The following is a 19,843-nucleotide window of genomic DNA, read 5'->3' on the forward strand; positions in this document are numbered from 1 at the left end:
TCTTAGGTAGACTCACACATTTGCGCTACCACCCCCTCAAGGCTGCACAGTCCCCTGAGCAAGCCCTCTCTGTGCAAGGGCTCAGTTCCTAGCATCCCATAAAAAAAACTCCTTTACCCTGTTTTCTTGACTCCACCTCTAGGAAGAAATTGCTCCCTTTTAGTTGGTTGCTCGCCTCTGAAGATTCTTCAGTTTAAATCTAACCTTGCTCCACTTCCCCCTATGGAGTTGTTCCTTGCTTCCTGGTGCCAAATTGCCTGGTTCTCAGACTTCGGTTTATCTTTTCCTCACATCCATAGCTGAAGGTCTGCTATCCATCTCCCTCCTTCAAGTCTCCAAAGCATGTCTCTGTTCTGGAGCCTCTGCCCCTTCTTGTACTAAAGATTTTAAAGTTGAATGTGTTTTTTTTTTTTAACATTTCCTGTTTTAAGGAATCCAAACCCAAGTGGTGAAAGAGGAAGTTGAGGGATTATTACGATTATTCACCCAATTATGGTAGTAACAATTTTATATTTTGTGAACACTTACTATGTGCCAGGGACCAAATATGCAAAACATCTTAAATACCTCCACTGCTGTTATCATTTGTCTTATAAGCAGGGTCACATGGTCAGGAAAAGACGGAGCCAGGATTTGAACCCAGATAAATGAGTATCAGAGCCCATGCTTTTAACCTCTCAACCAAATGGTTTCCCCTAGAATGAACCCTTGAAGGAAAAAAATCTGCATTTTATTCCCACTTTGTGTATCTATCAGCTTGTAGAGTGGTTAGTACACAAAGGGTTTGTAGTTGTTAGCTGCCTTTATCCCATAAGAGCACATACAGATTATTTGTTGAATGTACTGTGGATTAAGGAGGAGATAAGAGCTTTGAAACATAGGATTTCTGGTTTATAGAATGCTTACCTTGGGGGAAAGAGGGGAGATACCTCCCATTACTCATCCCATAAGGGTGAAGGTCATGGATCCTAAAACTATTTTACTTTGTTTTTGCTGAAGAAATTCTGAATAAGGCAAATAGAATGAGTAGTGCTGTGAAAACAGCAATTAATTTTTATATTGGTTCCACAGAGTTATCATATGCAGATCTGAGCTGTAGTTGAGTAAGTGAGCTGGATATAATTTCCCTAACTCATCACCAGGGTCAGTGAGAGTTTGCAAGAATATTCCCCACCCCCCTTCCTTTTTTTCCCCCCTCTAACACAAAGCACAGTTAAGAATTCTGTGCCTACATTGGAAGCTAAGAAATTATCTTTACTTTTTTTTAAGAATAAATATGGAAGTAAAACAGGAAGATCCTGTTAAACAGGAAGTTCTGAGTGAGATCATAATGAAGACCCTTTTTTTTTTTTAATTGCATTAGAAAGATTAGCTGAGTTCTGTGATCTTTAGGGCAATATAATCCCCAAAATAATTATGTTCAGAGCTTAGAGAATTAGAATTGTCCCAGAATGTTAGAAGAGTCTATGTATCTTATTGTATTCTAAAGTTGGCAAATATTCCAGGTTATCAAGCTCTTTTCCCTTCAAGTTCTTAAACTTTTAAACAAACTCAAGTCATTGTGTGATTATTTATATAAAAGCTACTGGACATCTTAGCATTTGATTTAGTATCAACATTGCTACTTTATATCATTCTTCTTATATAACTTATTGTATTTTAAAGTTGGCAAATATTCCAGGTTATCAAGCTCTTTTCTCTTCAAGTTCTTAAACTTTTAAACAAACTTAAATCATTGTGTGATTATTTATGTAAAAGCTACTAGACATCTTTTCTTAGCATTTGATTTAGTATCAACATTGCTACTTTATATCATCCTTCTTATATATGGGAACAATTATAAAAACATAGGAGAGGAAATACTAACTCAACTTTGTTGAGTTATAATTTATATCCATTAAAATTCACCTATTTTAAGTTCACAATTTGATGAGTTTAGACAAATTTATAGTCATGGAACTACTATCAGAATCAAGATATAGAATTTTCCGTCACCCTTAACCATTGCCTCATGCCTCTCTGCGGTCAATCTTCTCCTCCTCTCCTAGCCTCAGACAACCTCAGATCTGTTTTTTATCACTACAGTTTTGACTTTTCTAAATTTTATGTGAAATCATACAATATGAAATCACTCAGTATATAGTCCTTTATATCTGACTTAGTTTATTTCTTGAAAGACACTCTTAAGCAAATGAAGTGGCATGACGCAGACTTGAAGAATATTCTTGTATCCAGAATAAATGAACTCTTACACTAGAAAAGAAAGAAATATAACCCAATTTTTAAAAACTGACAAACGATTTGAACAGTGCCAAAGAAGGTATAAAATAGAAAATGTACATAAAAACATGCCCAACATCATTGATCGTTACAGAAATGTAAATTAAAGCCACAATGAGATACGGGCTCATTAGAATGACTAATAATAAAAAGACTGAAAATACCAAGATTTGCTGAGGATGTGGAGCTAGCGGAACTTTGATACATAACTGGGGGATATTCTTTGGAAAATACTTTGACAGTCCCTAATAAAGTTAAACATGTATTTAACATATGCCCAGCAATACCGTTCCATGGTATTTACCAAAAGAAATAAAAACATATGTCCACACGAAGACCTGTTTACAAATGTAGCGGCTTTATTTATAACAGTCCCAAACTGGAAACAACTCGAATGTTTATCAACTGGTAAATGGATAAACAAACTGGGGAACAGCCATACAATGGAAAATTATTCAGTAATAAAAAGGAATGAACGAATGATGAACACTACAGCATGGATGAGTCACAAAAGCTTTACGCTGAGTGAAAGAACCAGATACAAAAGACTGCATGGGAGAAATTTTCAAATGAAATGCACAAAAGATCACATATTGTGTAACTCCATTGATATAAAATATCCAGAATAGGTAAATCCAAAGAGACAGAAAGGAGATTGGCAGTTGTCAGAGGTTGAAAAAAATTTTTTTTTTTTTTTTAGGTGTAATGGCTCAATGGATACGAGGTTTTGTTTTGGGGTGATGAAAGTGTTTGGGAATAGATAAATGTGGTGGTTGCACAACATTGTCAATGTCCTAAATGCTACTGAATTGGTCACTTTAAAATAGTTAATTTTATGTTATATAAATTTTCCTTAAAAAAAGTCAAATGCGAACAGTGAATATGTATCACAGACAAGGTACTATGCTATGGTACGTGATCATCTTTGTCTTCAAGGAGCCTATATAACTCCATGGATATTAACCAGTGTATTGGTAGTGACCTAGAGCTTTTCTTACCCTGGGGCTTTTGTAGAGTTGTTCTTCAAACTCAGTTTTGTTTTTCTCAAGGTGGTCTGTGTGCTCATGTAATGTTTGAGTACATCAACAACTAATTTTACAATCAAGATATTGAACACTTCCATCACCCTTACTGGCTTCTACATTCCCAACAAAGAAACAGTGGGGGACATCAGTGGTCCATGACCTGAAACCATAGAACCCAGCTGGGGAAGAGTATAACCCAGTGTGGACTGTGACGCAGATTCAGTGTTCAGTCCGTAAGTACTACCAACCCAAACCAAACCCACTGCCTTTGAGTTGATTCTGACTCATAGGGACCCTATAGAATAGAGTAGAACTGCCTGATAGGGCTTCCAAGGCTGTAAATCTTTACAGATGCAGATTGCTACATCTCTTTCCTGTAGAATGGCTGGTGGGTTCAAACCACGAACCTTTTAGTTAGCAGCCTACTGCTTTAACCACTGCGCCACCAGGACTCCTCGTAAGTACTACCAAAAACCAAAACCAAACCCATTGCCGACAAGCTGATTCCAACTCATAGCCACCCTATAGGACAGGGTAGAACTGCTGTATAGGGTTTCTGAGGAGCAGCTGGTGGATTTGAACTGCCGACCTTTTGGTTAGCAGCCAATCACTACTAGGGCTCCTAAGTACTACATAGATGGTGAAAAGTAGAGATTCCTGGAGCCAAGATAGTCAGGGGTTTACCATATCTGTGTGAATGCATATCTTAACATCTTCCTGGTCATAGCCTAACATCACTTCCTTAAATATGGCTTCACTGACTTGCCTCTGTATGTCGCTCTTTACAGTCACTCTATGTCACATCACCACTTATATTTCCCTCAACACTGATCATTATCAAAACTACCCTGTTCATTAATCATTAAAACTTTTTTTTTTTTCTTCCTATTTACTTGCTCCAGAATTTAAGCTCCTTGAGGGCAGGTATCTTGTGTCTCTTATTCACTGCTATATCCCGATGTCTAGCATAAGGTTGGAGCCCTGGTGGCTAGTGGTTAAGAGTTTGTCTGCTAACCAAAAAGTCAGCAGTTCGAATCCACTGGCTGCTCCTTGGAAACCTTAGGGGGCAGTTCTACTCTGTCCTATAGGGTCACTATGAATCAGAATGGACTGGACAGCAACGGGTTTTTTTTTTTTTTTTTTAACACAAGGTTTGGCACAAAGTAGATGTTATAAATATATTAATTCCATTAACCAAACAAAGTTAAATTCAAATGAATTAGGTAGAAGTGGAGAGTAAAGATGTAGAGACATGAAGTAAAATTTAATACCTAAGAAACAATTTCTTCATCGGTTTTAAGGATTAAATGGTATAATCCATATACATTGCTTAACACAATGCCTACCAAGAGCTCAAAACTGTATCAGTGGCTAGTAATAATATGGGGAAAAATTACCTCTTTGTGGCAATAGCATAAAACAGCCTATCTTCTTCCTTGGTTCTACCACTCCGATAAATTCCTTTTCTTTTTGTTAAAAAATTTTTTTTTCCTCAATTCGACCTCTTGCAGCATGCCCTCTAGCCCCCCATTTTTCCAGTTAATGAAGAAGTGTTGGGTGTTAGATCCAAAATTCTAACCCTGAAGTCTTCTTTCCTTTTTCCATGTCTTAAGTCCTAGAAGTTTTAGAAAAGTTTTAATCCTGTTTGAAAAGTGTTACGTTTCTCCATAATATCGAATTGCACAGCCTTATTCAAGTGGGAAATTTTAGATGGCACTTCAATGTTTTTCTCAGATTATCTTTCTGAATGTTTGAAACCAATGAGTTTAGAGGCAAAAGTATCCTTTCATTTTTTTTTAAGCCTTTTTTTTAAGCAACCATTTCCCATCCCATTTTCTTAATTTCGGTTTAAATTTATTTTGTCTGCTGGCTCCCCTCAAGATTAAAGAGGTCAAAATGCAGTTAAATTCCGTAAGCTGGCTATGTCTTAAGCAAGTACTGTTTTAGCAGATGATTCTAAAGTAGCTTGTTACCGTTTCAAAGGTCAAACAGATAATGATTAAATCTTGTATCATTTAAAGGTAGATTTTGACCCCATTTTTTTTTTTTTTAGTTGAAGAGTACTGAAAATCAAAGATCATTTATACACCTCAGAGGAGAAGGGGACAAATAAGAAAGAAAGGGAAAGCTACTGGGTATATTCCATAGGCCAAGGTACGTTTTCCTGTTTGCTCTCTCCAGTCTTCCTCACTCCACCTGTCGCCTCACTCTGAACTGACAACCTGGGAGGCTGGTGAGGAACATGTCCTCACCTTTTCTTTGGAGTTTGGTTATTTTATTGACATTTGCTGAATTAGATGGTGAAGCTGGAGGACCTGAGCTGCAAAGACAGAAAAGAAACACTGACCTCCAACAGTAAGTAGATGCATGAATCATTTCTGTGATGAACTAAAAAAAAAAAAAAAGTTGTTATCATGTCAACTGTAACTCATAGCAACCCCATAGAACAGAGTAGAGCTACTCCATGGAGTTTCCAAGGCTGAAAATCTTTATGGAAGCAGACTTCCACAACTTTGACCTGTGGAGTGGCTGGCTGGTAGGTTCAAAACGCTGACCTTTTTAGTTAGCAGCCCAGCACTTAACCACTAGGTTTCACAAATAACCAGTTAAGCAAAAGTGTAATTTTTCTTGAGGAAAACAAAAATGTTAAAAAGCAAACAGGGAAAAACATTTAGAGTGATTCATGAAGTCACCTTCTTATACAGAAATTGTTCATTTACCATTTTGCAAAGAAGTCAAATATGCAGTTACTAGGAGACAGCTCCAGAAACTGCAGAGAAGGAAATGGCAGAAGAGCTGGGAGAATTTGGTTGAGTTATCCATAATGTGAAGATGTGTAAGGCCTATCACTATTCAGTGAGAAGCTTTGTTCTTTAAATTTAAAAAAATATACATGCTAATTACTGATGTGTTCTCTTGTTTGAATTATACAGGCCTCGAATTGCTACAGAGAGGGGAAATTTGGTATTTCTTACTGTTTCTACCCAAAACATTGAATTTAGAACTGGATCCCTTGGAAAAATTAAATTAAATGATGAAGACCTCAGTGAATGTTTACGTCAGGTAATACACTGGCAATATATTGAAGTCAGTTCATATAGCCATATGTAGTGACATAATCGAATAGGCCTATATGAAGCTATGAAGCCCTGGTGGTACAATGCTTAAGAGCTTGGCTGCTAAGCTTTTCAAATCCACCAGCTGCTCCTTGGAAACCTGATGGGGTAGCTGTACTCTGTCCTATAGGGTCACTATGAGTTGGAATCCATTTGATGGCAATGGGTATAGGAAGCTGTATCTTGAATCTTACAATGTGGAGGTAAGACTAGTCCTTGTTAAAGGACAATGACATAGAGTTTAAGGTGAGTAGAGGGCCTAATCCTAGTGGAAAGTGTCTCATTGTTCAGGGACAAGTCCTCTAGTCCAGAGAAGATAAAGAGGGTAGTATCAGAACACTTCTGTCAAGGGAAGGCGTAGATGTGACCAGTGTACTTTTGCCCCAGGCAGAATTGGTCAGTTATTCTCCTGCCTTGTTGTTGGCCATTTAGTCGATTCTAACTCATAGTGACCCTATAGGACATACTAGAACTGCCCCATAGGGTTTCCTAGGTTGTAAGCTTTACAGGGGTAGATCACCAGGTCTTTTTTTCCATGGAGCTGCTGGTGAGTTCCAGCCACTGACCTTTTGGTTAACAGCCCTGTGGTTAATCATTGTGCCACCAGGGTTCCCTTAGTGAATGTTTTCAGTACTTTGAAACTTAATATTTACTACATCACCCTAGTATATCAGTTGTAATATTCAAAGTTAGCATTATTTAGAGCTTACTATGGAGCCCTGGTGGCGCCGTGGTTAAAAGCTATAGCTGCTAACCGAAAGGTCGGCAGTTGGGATCCACCAGCCACTCCTTGGAAACCCTACAGGGCAGTTCTGCTGTGTTCTGTACGGTTGCTGTGAGTCAGAATCGACTTGTTGGCAATGGGTTTGGTTTTTTGTTTTGGTTTATGAGCCATACACCATGCTAAATACTTTGTGTATATTATCTCATTTGACCCTATGAGATGGACTCTTATTATTCCATTTATAGGGGAGGTAAAGGAAATCTGCAGCAGTTAAGCGACTTACCCCAGGCCACCCAATAAATGACTGAGCCAAGATTTACAACGCAAACAGTCTGACTCCAAACTAGGCTTCTTAACAACCGCCCTAAACAGTTATTACAGGGAAAAGAAATACATATGGAAAATACATTGATACATTGTTACTGAAAAAAAGGGTTAAGTTATGTTGAAGTGTATCATGACCATTTTAGTCTGATGTTTATTATATGTGGCATTGCATTGGTTTTTATAATAGACAAGATCTTAGTGTTTAAAATAGAGTAGTACTCAAGTTTTTTTTATTATGGTATTAAACCCCTTTCCTATAAAATATATGATTTTTTCACTAGCATTTTCCTTTTTTAAAAAATTAGATCCAGAGAAACAAAGATGATATTATAGATTTAAAAAGGAATGCAGCTGGTGTGCCTCAAAATATATCTAGTCAAATCCATCAGCTTAATTCCCAGGTAAGTCACACCCACATCATTAGAGGGAATGGCTTCCTCTTATTCCAACTTTGTGAGTAGCCTTTTTGCAGGGAAGATACTAGTTTTGCATCCTCTTTGAGGTGGCATTATAGTTACAGACTTTTTGGCTAAATGATGTAGCTCTAATGGAGAGGGTAAAAGTGGTGATGGGCAGATGGCTGGAAATATTGTGTAAAGACTTGTTATATAAATAGGCCTGAATCAAACCCTAGTTGCACCTTTCTTATCCGTAAAGTGGATGCATTACTGTAATTTACAAAGATTCCCAGAGAAGCAATCAATCCGCTCATCAGTGGGTTGTACTTCTTTCAAAAATAAGCATTTTTTTAAAAAACTTACAACATGAAAGGGAGTAAGAAGGAAGAGAAACCTGGAGAGGAGAAGAGTAGAGAGGCAAAAGGCAATAAAAGAAGGAACAGACAGAAAACAAGTCCCTAGGAGAGGGTTTTTGGAAAATACATCAAGGCTATAATGTCTGAAATGCCTTTGAACTAGCTAATTGGTGCTTTTTCCCCCCCACTGCTAGCTTGTGGATCTTGAGAGAAAATTTCAAAGCTTACAGCAGGTAAGTCTCCTAACCACAAGGTATCTAATGACTTTCACTTAAAATACACTAGAATCATTGATAGAGCTGATTTCCTTATTTTCAGGGTGGATGGGTAATCAATATTAAAGACTTTGATTATTTTTCCCATAATTTAATTCTTATCGCAGCTTATACTTCCCAGGGTACAGATGAGGAATCTGAGACTCAGAGCAATAAAGTGACTGGCCCTGGGTCTTTTGACCCTGAGCTTGGCAGTCCCTATGCTGCTCCCCTTACAGTGTCACCCTCAGTGTTAAGGTGGGCTTAGGTGTGCTTTACCTGGCCAGCTAGTGACTGTACTCAGTGTGCGGATTGTGGCTTCAAGGCCTAAGTTTTAAAAGGTTATGCATCTTCTCTGTCACTAAACTCAGAGGCCAGGGGCATGTCATAAAAGATTTCAAATTTCCTAAAAACATTTGCTGATGATTAAATCTGAACAATTTCTTAGAGCAAACGTCCATAACTGTATTATATGCTACATAAAAGAGCTCTTCTAATTTTAGGCTTAATACCCCTTTTGTAGGTGGCTAGCCTCTTTAAGTCTTTCATGGAAGTCATGACCTTCCTTCCAGAGAGATGCACAGAATGTCTCCATATTTAAAATTCTGAATGAAAGTCCAGTGAGTCCAGGTTAAGAATCCCTGCTCTAATATTCTTAATAAGTTTTGATTATAATTCAGGTGTTGTCTTCTGCTTTTGGTGTTTTACATTTGGCAAACAAGTTCTTGTATTTCTTTTCCTGAGTTTGATAATAAATTGCCCCCTCAGCCTTCAACTTTTTAGGGAATAGTTCAGTGAAAGAAAATGAGCAAAGAATAAAACCTGTGGAGAGAGACACAGAACTAGAGTTTTTAATCTCTAGAAGTGCTTGATCATCCCTACCAAGGGTCAAGAACTGGAGGCTATGGTCAAAATTAGCCCACAGACTCTTTCCCTCCTCCCCAGGAAGAGTTTTTAATTATTTTTGAATGTGAATGCCTTTATGCCACTGGACGGAACAAGTGTTCTCTGTGGTCCACAGTCTCTGCCACTGCCTATTGTCTTCCTCCTGACTGTTTCTGCACAGCAATACAGCAAAAACTTCTAATAAATTTGTGGTTAACTTTCTGATAGTGTTCTTTGATAAACAGAGTTTCTTAATTGTGGTGCTGGACAAAGATAGACAAACAGAATATTGGAACAAAAAGAATCCAGAAGCAGACTTCCACATGTATAGAATCCTTTGCCATTGAGTCGATTCTGACTCATAGCAACCCTATAGAGTTTCGAAGGAGTGCCTGGTGGATTCAAACTGCCAGCCTCTTGGTTGGCAGCCATTGCTCTTAACCACTGTGCCACCAGGGTTTCCCCCACATGTACGATCACCTGAATTATGACAAAGAAAGGATGAGTTTTTCAGTAAATGGTGCTCAATCAGTTAGCTGTCCTGTTGCACGTAGTTTTTTTCTGTAAAACAAAAGGAATAGACTAGATTTTCTTTGTGGGTCACTGAATGTAAGAAAAAAAACTAATAAATAATGTGTAGATATTTTCATTTTTTAAAGCATAAAATTAGACTATTATGAGATAAAATGAATAGGATAGCTTTCCATTATAATCACTTGTACTCCATAAAGAAGTTTTCTCCCTCCCAGAGGCATTAAAAGTCTTAAAAGAGTAGAACTGGTAGTGGACATACGGTAAGATTCCCCAGGTTGTGTGAACAAAGGCAGGTCTGTTTGTGACTCTGGTCTGAAAGAGTCAAGTGAGCGTGAGAGTGGAGAGCGTATCTAAACCCCCACATTTCCAACAAAGAGGCCTGGTGTGAAAAGAGTTCAGTCATCTTAACCCATGGGAGGAGAGGTGGCAGTGAAAGATGGTCAGATTTCAAATGCTTATCTGGAGATACCAAAGATAAGAATAATAAATAAGAGACTGGAATTTTCATTTTATTCTCTCTGAATAGCAACATCCATTATCATTCCTGTACCTGAAACTTTTACTCTTGTCCACTAATGTATATTTCTCAGCTGAACAATGTTTTTCTAAAGAGTAGTGTGAGAATCTTCCCCCTGGCCCAAACCATTAAGTGCTCATTAAGTGCTTCACAACTAGCCAAAAAGTTGGTGGTACGAACCCACCCAGAGGTGCCTCAGGAGACAGGCCTGGTGATCTGCTTCCAAAAGGTCACAGCCTTGAAAACCCTATGGAAACCCCCCTATGCACATGGGTTCGCCATGAGTTGGAATAGACTCAGTGGCAATAAAAACAACAATGATAGGAAACCCTTTTTGTTTTCACACAAGAGAGCTGATTTGAAGAACGTAAGTAATTGTTCTAAAGTCTAGAGGAAGGCCCTTGATTTCCTAAGAGTAGAACATAATCCTCTTAGGCATCTGCACCTAAAGGTGCTTTTCACTGCTGCTGACTGCAGGTACGATTATCTCATGACTGTTCCGGTCCTGTCTTTCTTTTAGACAGTTGACAAAAAAGTCTGCAGCAGCAATCCCTGCCAAAATGGTGGAACTTGCCTCAACCTGCACGATTCCTTTTTTTGTATCTGTCCATCACAGTGGAAGGTGAGTCACTTGGTCTTTGGCTGAAAATCGTGATGAGTCAGCAGCTGTGGTTTCCTTAGACTTATTCACACATATTTCATTCTTCATCAGCGGTTTCTAGGATCTTGTGCCCTCCGTAATCAAAATTAATTACACCCTGTATGCCAAAATCAAAACAATGGCAAGTGTGATTGTATAATCCACTGAATACTAAGCCATCTAAAGGAGGGGTTGATTTTACTGGATAACTACATGGAAGGGCATGATATTTTTGTTAGCATTAATTTAAATGGCTCAGCATTGGAAAGTACTAAACAAATCTTGATATAGCTATATTAATTTTCTTGTCCTTCTTTAATAGTGGTGAAAATATTCCCAACATGAACATTTCTTTTTAATTTGTTGAGTATTCCCAGACCCAGCACCAGGGTGAAATGAGGATTAATTTATATAAGGTGTCTCCTCATGTAACTGGTGTGATCTCATGAAAATCTGTTTGATTCTATTAGGCCAATCTGAGTTCCAGAGGAAGGATAACTGGAGATTAATATTAGTGTTAATATTAATGTATTTGGCTTTATTGAAGACATATTACTGTCCATGCACAAATCCTTAAACTTATCTCATGAATATTGGCCTCCAGATGCCCCTGAGACTCCTGGCAACTGACTTTAGTCTTTATATGCACACAGGGTCCTCTCTGCTCAGATGATGTTAATGAATGTGAGATTTATTCTGGAACGCCCTTGAGCTGCCAGAATGGAGCCACGTGTGAAAATACAGCAGGGAGTTACAAGTAACCTTTCTTTTCTTTTTCTCTTAAAATTCAGGGTGCGTTTTGGAAGGACCAAAACCCTCCAGAGTTAAGAGTATCCATAATTAATGGAAACCCTGGTGGTGCGGCAGTTATGAGCTACTGCTGTTAACCAAAAGGTTGGCAGTTCGAATCCACCAGGTGCTCATTGGAAACCCTGTGGGGCAGTTCTACTCTTTCCTGTAGGGTCGCTATGGTTGGAATTGACTTGATGGCAGAGTTTTTTTCTAATCAGTGAAATTCGGTACCCCATGGAAAATATATGGTTCTTATTTAACATATACATAGTCATTTACTTAAATGAAGAAAACTTCATGAGTCCTCAACTCTCACCCAATGAAAAATTCCTTTCTTTAGTGTCCATGGGGAACTGGAGGAAGGCTGCTCTGGCTGGAATAGAGAGTAAGAAGAGCATGGTGCCAGATGGTACAAGAATTAGTAAGGGTTGGACCATGCAGGGTCTTATAGGTCAAATGGAAGAGCTAGTATTTATCCTAACAGCAACGGGCAGCCATTGAAGAGTTTTAAGTAGAAAACGGACACCCCACCATACCAACATACCGCTGCTGTGCTCATTCAATGTATTAGCAGTCTAGTGTAAGGAGGCCCTGGGTGGCACAGTTAAGTGCTCAACTACTAGCCAAAATGTTGTGGTTTGAACCTACCCAGAAGTGCCTCGGATAAGAAGCCCCACTTCTGAAAGATCACAACCTTGAAAACTCTATCAAGCGGTTCTACTCTGCACACGTGGGGTCTCCATGAGTCAGAATTGACTCGATGGCTGCTAACAACCACCACAATGGCAATATCAGTAAGGATATCTTCATCCAAGCTCGATTTAAAAATGTTCACCATGTCAAGGTCAAAGGTTAAAAATTTAAATCTCCTTGCACTTCTTCAATTAGCCACAGAGACCCCTTATCATAATCATCATGCAACTCAGATCTTTCCTTCCCATTTACTTTGCCAAATGACTTGTTCATAGCATTTTCCTGCTGAGTCTCACCTTCTCCAACAAACCTACCCTGACATCCTAGGTTGAGTTTGACATCAGAATGCCTCTGTGTTTCCATCCTACTCTAGGAACATTGCTCATTAAAACTAAGCTGACTCACAAATTATCTTTTTAATGATCAAGCCTAAAATTTGATGGTAGATCAATGTCGCACTTACTATTGTGTGGTTCCTTAAAATCACTTTAAAAAAAAAGCTGTTAATGTTATCATTTCACATTTTTTGGCTGATCTCTTGTTTCTGTGATTATTAAAAGATTAAGAAATTGATTCTGTTATGGCATGAACAAATCCTTTCAATACTCTGGGATACAATCTCACTAGACTAAAGAGATTCTTTGCTCACTATTGTCTGTCCTGTCTTGTTCTTCAATTCCCTCATAATAATACCCATTCCATTCTTTCCAGCAAAAATGAGTACAGCAATTTTGTTTTTTCCTATCATCCGCTAACACACTATTTTCTCAAAAAGCAGTTACTTTCCTTTCTTTATATTTTATGGATCTTTTTATTCTCTTGATCGTTTTTGCTCATTCCAGGTTATAATTTTATATCATTCAATTTCTGGTAGATATGGCCATAAGATTAAACTCTGCAAAACCGAAATTAACTAGCTGTGCCTCAAATGTAGTGTTACGTTATCAAAGAACGTTTAGATTTCAGGACTTTGTTTTTCAGGTAAATGACCCCACCTCCCTTGCCTTTTAAAACATCCAGGCTTGGGCTAGATCCAGAATGCAGGCCTAATCTTTCATTCCTTTGAAAACATTATCTCTTGATTACTGTTTATCAGTATTTATCAACAAGGATTACTACTTGGAGATATCAGTGGCAAACTGTCCTGGCTCCTAGCACTTATATTTTCTGGCCTTCCATGTCTCTGGGAATATCCTGGAAATTAGATCTCATTCTTACTACCCTCCTGGTTTTATCACCAGTCTTTGGGCTTCTTGAGCCTTGGACACAAATGGGCCTTATGGTTTCTTGGAAGCCAGAAGCATGACAAAGATATTTAAGTAGGGTAAGATACATAACCCAAGCCAAAGGTTTTTTTTTTTTTTTTTCCAGCACATTATTTTTTCCCCTACAAAATGGAAAACCAAAAACCAAAAAAAAAAAAAAAAAAACTTAACCTCAACAATTATTTGCTGCATACCAGTGGAGCTAGATTTTTTGTCCAGATAACAAACCTTTCTCTTTGTTTCCAGTGATTGAAACTATGTTGTGTTTCTAAGATTGGAATTTTAACTGAAGTTATGCTGATATATACATGAGAGAGGGAGAGAAATAGAAAGAGAACAACAATAAAAAAACAGTTGATGTCAAGTTGATTCTGACACATGGAGGCCCCATGTATGTCAGAGTAGAACTGTACTCCACTGAGTTTTCAGTGGCTGTGACCTTTTGGAAACAGATCACCAGGCCTTTCTTCTGAGGTGCCTAGAGTGGTTTCAAACCACCAAGCATTCAGTTTGTAGCCCAGCACTTAAGCACTTTCAGTTTGTACCACCCAGGAACTCCTGAGAGAGAGAGAGAGAGAGGGAGAGAGAGAGAGAAAAACATTTTGTTTGTTGGAGCTGCCTACATGGCAGATTCAACTTTGTGAGAGCAATGCTGAATTCTCTCCTGTGTTGTGGTTGTATGCTGTCGAGTCCATTCCGACTCATAGTGACCCTATAGCACAGAGTAAAACTTCCCCGTTGGGTTTCCAAGGCTGTAGTCTTTACAGAAGCAGACTGCTACATCTTTCTCCTGTGGGGCAGCTGGTGGGTTTAAATCGCCGTCTTTTCTGTTAGCAGCTGAGTGCTTAACCACTGTGCTACCAGGACTCCCTTCTCTTGTATCCTCCTATAAAAGAAAGCCTTAGGATTTGTGCCTATTCTAGAAATAATTTTGGTTTTCTAGTCTCTATCCTTTATAGGGTAGCTAAAGCAAAAGGAAGAAATGATGAAGTAAAAGAGCTGAAGAGAAGATTTCAAAGGGCAGCTTGAGAAGACAAGGTAAAGTATTATAATGAAATGTGCAAAGACCTGGAGAGAGAAAACGAAAAGCGAAGAACGTGCTCAGCATTCCTTAAGCTGAAAGAACTGAAGAAAAAATTCAAGCCTCGAGTTGCAATATTGAAGGATTCTACTAGGAAAAAATTAAACCACACAGGAAACATCAAAAGAAGATGGAAGGAATACACAGAGACACTGTACCAAAAAGAATTTGTCGATGTTCAACAATTTCAGGAGGAAATGGTAGTGTATGATCAAGAACCGAAGGTACTGAAGGAAGAGGTCCAAGCTACCCTGAAGGCACTGGTGAAAAACAGGGCTCCAGGAATTGATGCAATACCAACTGAGATGTTTCAACAAATGCATGCAGAACTGGAGGCGCTCACTTGTCTATGCCAAGAAATTTGGAAGACAGCTACCTGGCCAATGAACTGGAAGAGATCCATATTTGTACCCATTCCAAAGAAAGGTGATCCAACAGAATGCATAAATTATCAAACAGTATCGTTAATATCACACACAAGTAAAATTTTGCTGAAGATCATTCAAATGTGGTTGCAGCAGTACTTCTACAGGGAACTGCCAGAAATTTAAGTCAGATTCACAAGAGGACAAGGAACCAGAGATATCATTGTCAATGTCAGATGGATCGTAGCTAAAAGCAGAAAATACCAGTGTTTTATTGACTATGCAAGGGCATTTGACTGTGTGGATCATAACAAATTATGGATAACGTTGAGAAGAACAGGAATTCCAGAACCCTTAATTGTGCTCATAAGGAATCTACATAGAACAAGAGGCAGTCATTCGAACACAACAAGGGGATACTGCATGGTTTAGAATCAAGAAAGGAATGCATCAGGGTTGTATTCTTTCACGATACTTCTTCAATCTGTATGATGAACAAATAATCCAAGAAGCTGGGTTATATGAACAAGAACGCAGCATCAGGATTGGAGGAAAACTCGTTAACAACCTGTGATATTCAGATGACACAACCTTGCTTGCTGAAAGTGAAGAGGACTTGAAGCAGTGAAGATGAAGATCAGACTACAGCCTTCGGTATGGATTACACCTCAACATAAAGAAAACAAAAATCCCCACAACTGGACCAATAAGCAAGATCATGATAAATGGAGAAAAGATTGAAGTTGTCAAGGATTTCATTTTATTTGGATCCACAATCAACACCTATGGAATCAGAAATCAAGAAATCAGATGACCTATTGCATTGGGCAAATCTGCTACAAAAGACCTCTTTAAATTGTTAAAAAGTGAAGATGTCACTTCAAAGACCAAGGTGCACCTGACCCAAACCATGATATTTTCAGCTGCCTCATATGCATGGGAAAGCTAGACAATGAATAAGGAAGAACAAAGAAAAATTGACGCCTTCGAATTATGGTGTTGGCAAAGAATATCGAATATACCATGGACCGCCAGAAGAATGAACTAAATCAGTCTTGGAAGAAGTACAGCCAGAACGTTCATTAGAAGCAAAGCTGGCATGACTTAGTCTCACATACTTTGGACATGTTATCAGGAGGGACCAGTCCCTGGAGAAGGACATCATGCTTGGTAAAGTAGGGGGTTAGCGGAAAAGAGGGAGACCTTCAATGAGGTGGATTAACACAGTGGCTGCAACAATGGGGTCAAGCATAACAATGCTTGTGAGGATGGCGCAGGACCTGTCAGTGGTTTGTTCTGTTGTACATGTTGCCACAATGAGTCAGAACTGACTTGACTGCACCTAACAACAACAACAACAATCCTTTATAGACTTGATGGAGGGCATTCAAGAGCAGAACATTTAAATTTAGGTTTCTCACCTTGAAATGGGAATAGTTTATGAAGCCTCATGAATCCCAGTTGATTATCTACGGCTTCAGTTAAATTTTTTTTTTTTCATTTAGCCTAACTTAAACTCTGGTGGTTAAGTGCTATGGCTGCTGACCAAGAGGTCGGCAGTTCGAATCCGCCAGGCACTCCTTGGAAACTCTATGGGGCAGTTCTACTGTGTCCTATAGGGTCCCTATGAGTCGGAATCGACTCGACGGCAGTGGGTTTGGTTTGGTTTTCAGTAGCCTAATTCAGGCATATGATAGAGGGAGACTTTTTGAAGTGAGGGAAGGAAGTAGAAAACTGTGTTTAAGCATAAGATTAAATTCTTGCTTCATGGAATCTGTGTATAATGAAACAGTGAACATTTAGATACTTTCTTGAGTTCTATTAATAATGTGAGGTCAAATCCTTGTTAATCAGTAACTTCCCTCAGGCTAGAAATGCCTTTGAGAACTTCAACAGATTTTTGCTAAGGGAAAACTTGAGCCACTCTGAAAAATCTGGGCCTGCAGAAATGTGATCATGACGGTCAGAGTTAGCTTTAAATTTGGGACCTTCTTTAACTCTGTAGTCCCATTTACTTAGAGAGACAAGGGAGACAAGAGTCTTTATCTGCTAGGATTAGTAATTCATAATTGTGAAGATCTTTGAAAAGTTAAAGCACTATGCAAATGCTAATTATTTGGAAGACTTCATAAACCTTCATAAGAAAATTTCTGGTAAAAATTATTTTCCAGAGTAATGAAGGTAGAAAAAAGAGAAATATCATCTGTTTCCACTGATTCTCTCTTGGGGCTCCAGGTATTGCCCCCAACTGCTTCAGACGACTAACAGAATGATAAAAAAAAAAAAAAAAAACAGAATGATAGTTTGCCTCTTTTCAGTCCTGTTATCACCTTTCTGTTTTGAAGACTTAATTTTTTTTTTTAACTTTTATTGAGCTTCAAGTGAACGTTTACAAATCAAGTCAGACTGTCATATAAGCTTATATACACCTTACTCCATACTCCCACTTGCTCTCCCCCTAATGAGTCAGCCCTTCCAGTCTCTCCTTTTGTGACAATTTTGCCAGCTTACAACTCTCTCTATCCTCCCTCCCCCCTCCAGACAGGAGGTGCCAACACAGTCTCAAGTGTCCACCTGATACAAATAGCTCACTCTTCATCAGCATCTCTCTCCTACCCACTGTCCAGTCCCTTCCATGTCTGATGAGTTGTCTTCGGGAATGGCTCCTGTCCTGGGCCAACAGAAGGTTTGGGGACTATGACCGCCAGGATTCCTCTAGTCTCAGTCAGACCATTAAGTATGGTCTTTTTGTGAGTATTTGGGGTCTGCATCCCACTGATCTCCTGCTCCCTCAGGGGTTCTCTGTTGTACTCCCTGTCAGGGCAGTCATCGGTTGTGGCCAGGCACCATCTAGTTCTTCTGGTCTCAGGATGAGGTAAGTCTCTGGTTCATGTGGCCCTTTCTGTCTCTTGGGCTCACAGTTATCATGTGACCTTGGTGTTCTTCATTCTCCTTTGATCCAGGTGGGTTGAGACCAAGTGATGCATCTTAGATGGCCGCTTGTTAGCATTTAAGACCCCAGACGCCACATTTCAAAGTGGGATGCAGAATGTTTTCATAATAGTATTATTTTGCCAATTGACTTAGAAGTCCCCTTAAACCATGGTCCCCAAACCCCCGCCCTTGCTCCGCTGACCTTTGAATCATTCAGTTTATCCCGGAAACTTCTTTGCTTTTGGTCCAGTCCAGTTGAGCTGATCTTTCACGTATTGAGTATTGTCCTTCCCTTTACCTAAAGCAGTTCTTATCTACTAACTAATCAGTAAATAACCCTCTCCCACCCTCCCTCCCTCCCCTCCTCGCAACCACAAAAGTATGTGTTCTTCTCAGTTTATACTATTTCTCAAGATCTTATAACAGTGGTCTTATACAATATTTGTCCTTTTTCCTCTGACTAATTTCGCTCAGCATAATGCCTTCCAGGTTCCTCCATGTTATGAAATGTTTCACAGATTCCTCACTGTTCTTTATCGTAGTATTCCACTGTGTGAATATACCATAATTTATTTACCCATTCATCCGTTGATGGACACCTTGGCTGCTTCCAGCTTTTTGCTATTCTAAACAGTACTGCAATAAACATGGGTGTGCATATATCTGTTTGTGTGATGGCTCTTGTTTCTCTAGGGTATATTCCGAGGAGTGGGATTTCTGGGTTGTATGGTAGTTCTATTTCTAACTCTTTAAGAAAACGCCAGATAGATTTCCAAAGTGGTTGTACCATTTTACATTCCCACCAGCAGTGTATAAGAGTTCCAATCTCTCCGCAGCCTCTCCAACATTTATTATTTTGTGTTTTTTGGATTAATGCCAGCCTTGTTGGAGTGAGATGGAATCTCATCGTAGTTTTAATTTGCATTTCTCTAATGGCTAATGATCGAGAGCGTTTTCTCATGTATCTGTTAGCTGCCTGAATATCTTCTTTAGTGAAGTGCGTGTTCATATCCTTTGCCCACTTCTTGATTGGGTTGTCTTTTTGCGGTTGAGTTTTGATAGAATCATATAGATTTTAGAGATCAGGCACTGGTTGGAGATGTCATAGCTGAAAATTCTTTCCCAGTCTGTAGGTGGTCTTTTTACTCTTTTGGTGAAGTCTTTAGATGAGCATAGGTGTTTGATTTTTAGGAGCTCCCAGTTATCTGGTTTCTCTTCATCATTTTTAGTAATGTTTTGTATTCTGTTTATGGCTTGTATTAGGGCTCCTAATGTTGTCCCTATTTTTTCTTCCATGATCTTTATCGTTTTAGTCTTTATGTTTAGGTCTTTGATCCACTTGGAGTTAGTTTTTCTGCATGGTGTGAGGTATGGGTCCTGTTTCATTTTTTTTGCAAATGGATATCCAGTTATGCCAGCACCATTTGTTAAAAAGACTATCTTTTCCCCAGTTAACTGACACTGGGCCTTTGTCAAATATCAGCTGCTCATATGTGGATGGATTTATATCTGGGTTCTCAATTCTGTTCCATTGGTCTATGTGTCTGTTGTTGTACCAGTACCAGGCTGTTTTGACTACTGTGGCTGTATAATAAGTTCTGAAATCAGGTAGAGTGAGGCCTCACACTTTCTTCTTCTTTTTCAGTAATGCTTTACT

The 19,843-nt window shown here is 38.9% G+C and overlaps 1 protein-coding gene across 1 annotated transcript in view; it reads left to right on the top strand.

Moving 5' to 3' along the window:
- The first annotated feature begins 5,544 nt into the window (after nt 1-5,544).
- Nucleotides 5,545-19,843, top strand: part of CUBN (cubilin) — a 341,241-nt gene continuing 326,942 nt past the window's right edge. The window contains exons 1-6 of the mRNA XM_049881914.1: nt 5,545-5,660; nt 6,239-6,368; nt 7,778-7,873; nt 8,421-8,459; nt 10,937-11,038; nt 11,710-11,813. Coding sequence (XP_049737871.1) covers nt 5,548-5,660; nt 6,239-6,368; nt 7,778-7,873; nt 8,421-8,459; nt 10,937-11,038; nt 11,710-11,813 — 584 coding nt within the window. The 5' untranslated portion in view covers nt 5,545-5,547. The remainder of the gene's footprint in view (nt 5,661-6,238; nt 6,369-7,777; nt 7,874-8,420; nt 8,460-10,936; nt 11,039-11,709; nt 11,814-19,843) is intronic.

The sequence above is a fragment of the Elephas maximus genome, chromosome 4, assembly GCF_024166365.1.
Source record: "Elephas maximus indicus isolate mEleMax1 chromosome 4, mEleMax1 primary haplotype, whole genome shotgun sequence".
Lineage (NCBI taxonomy): Eukaryota > Metazoa > Chordata > Mammalia > Proboscidea > Elephantidae > Elephas > Elephas maximus.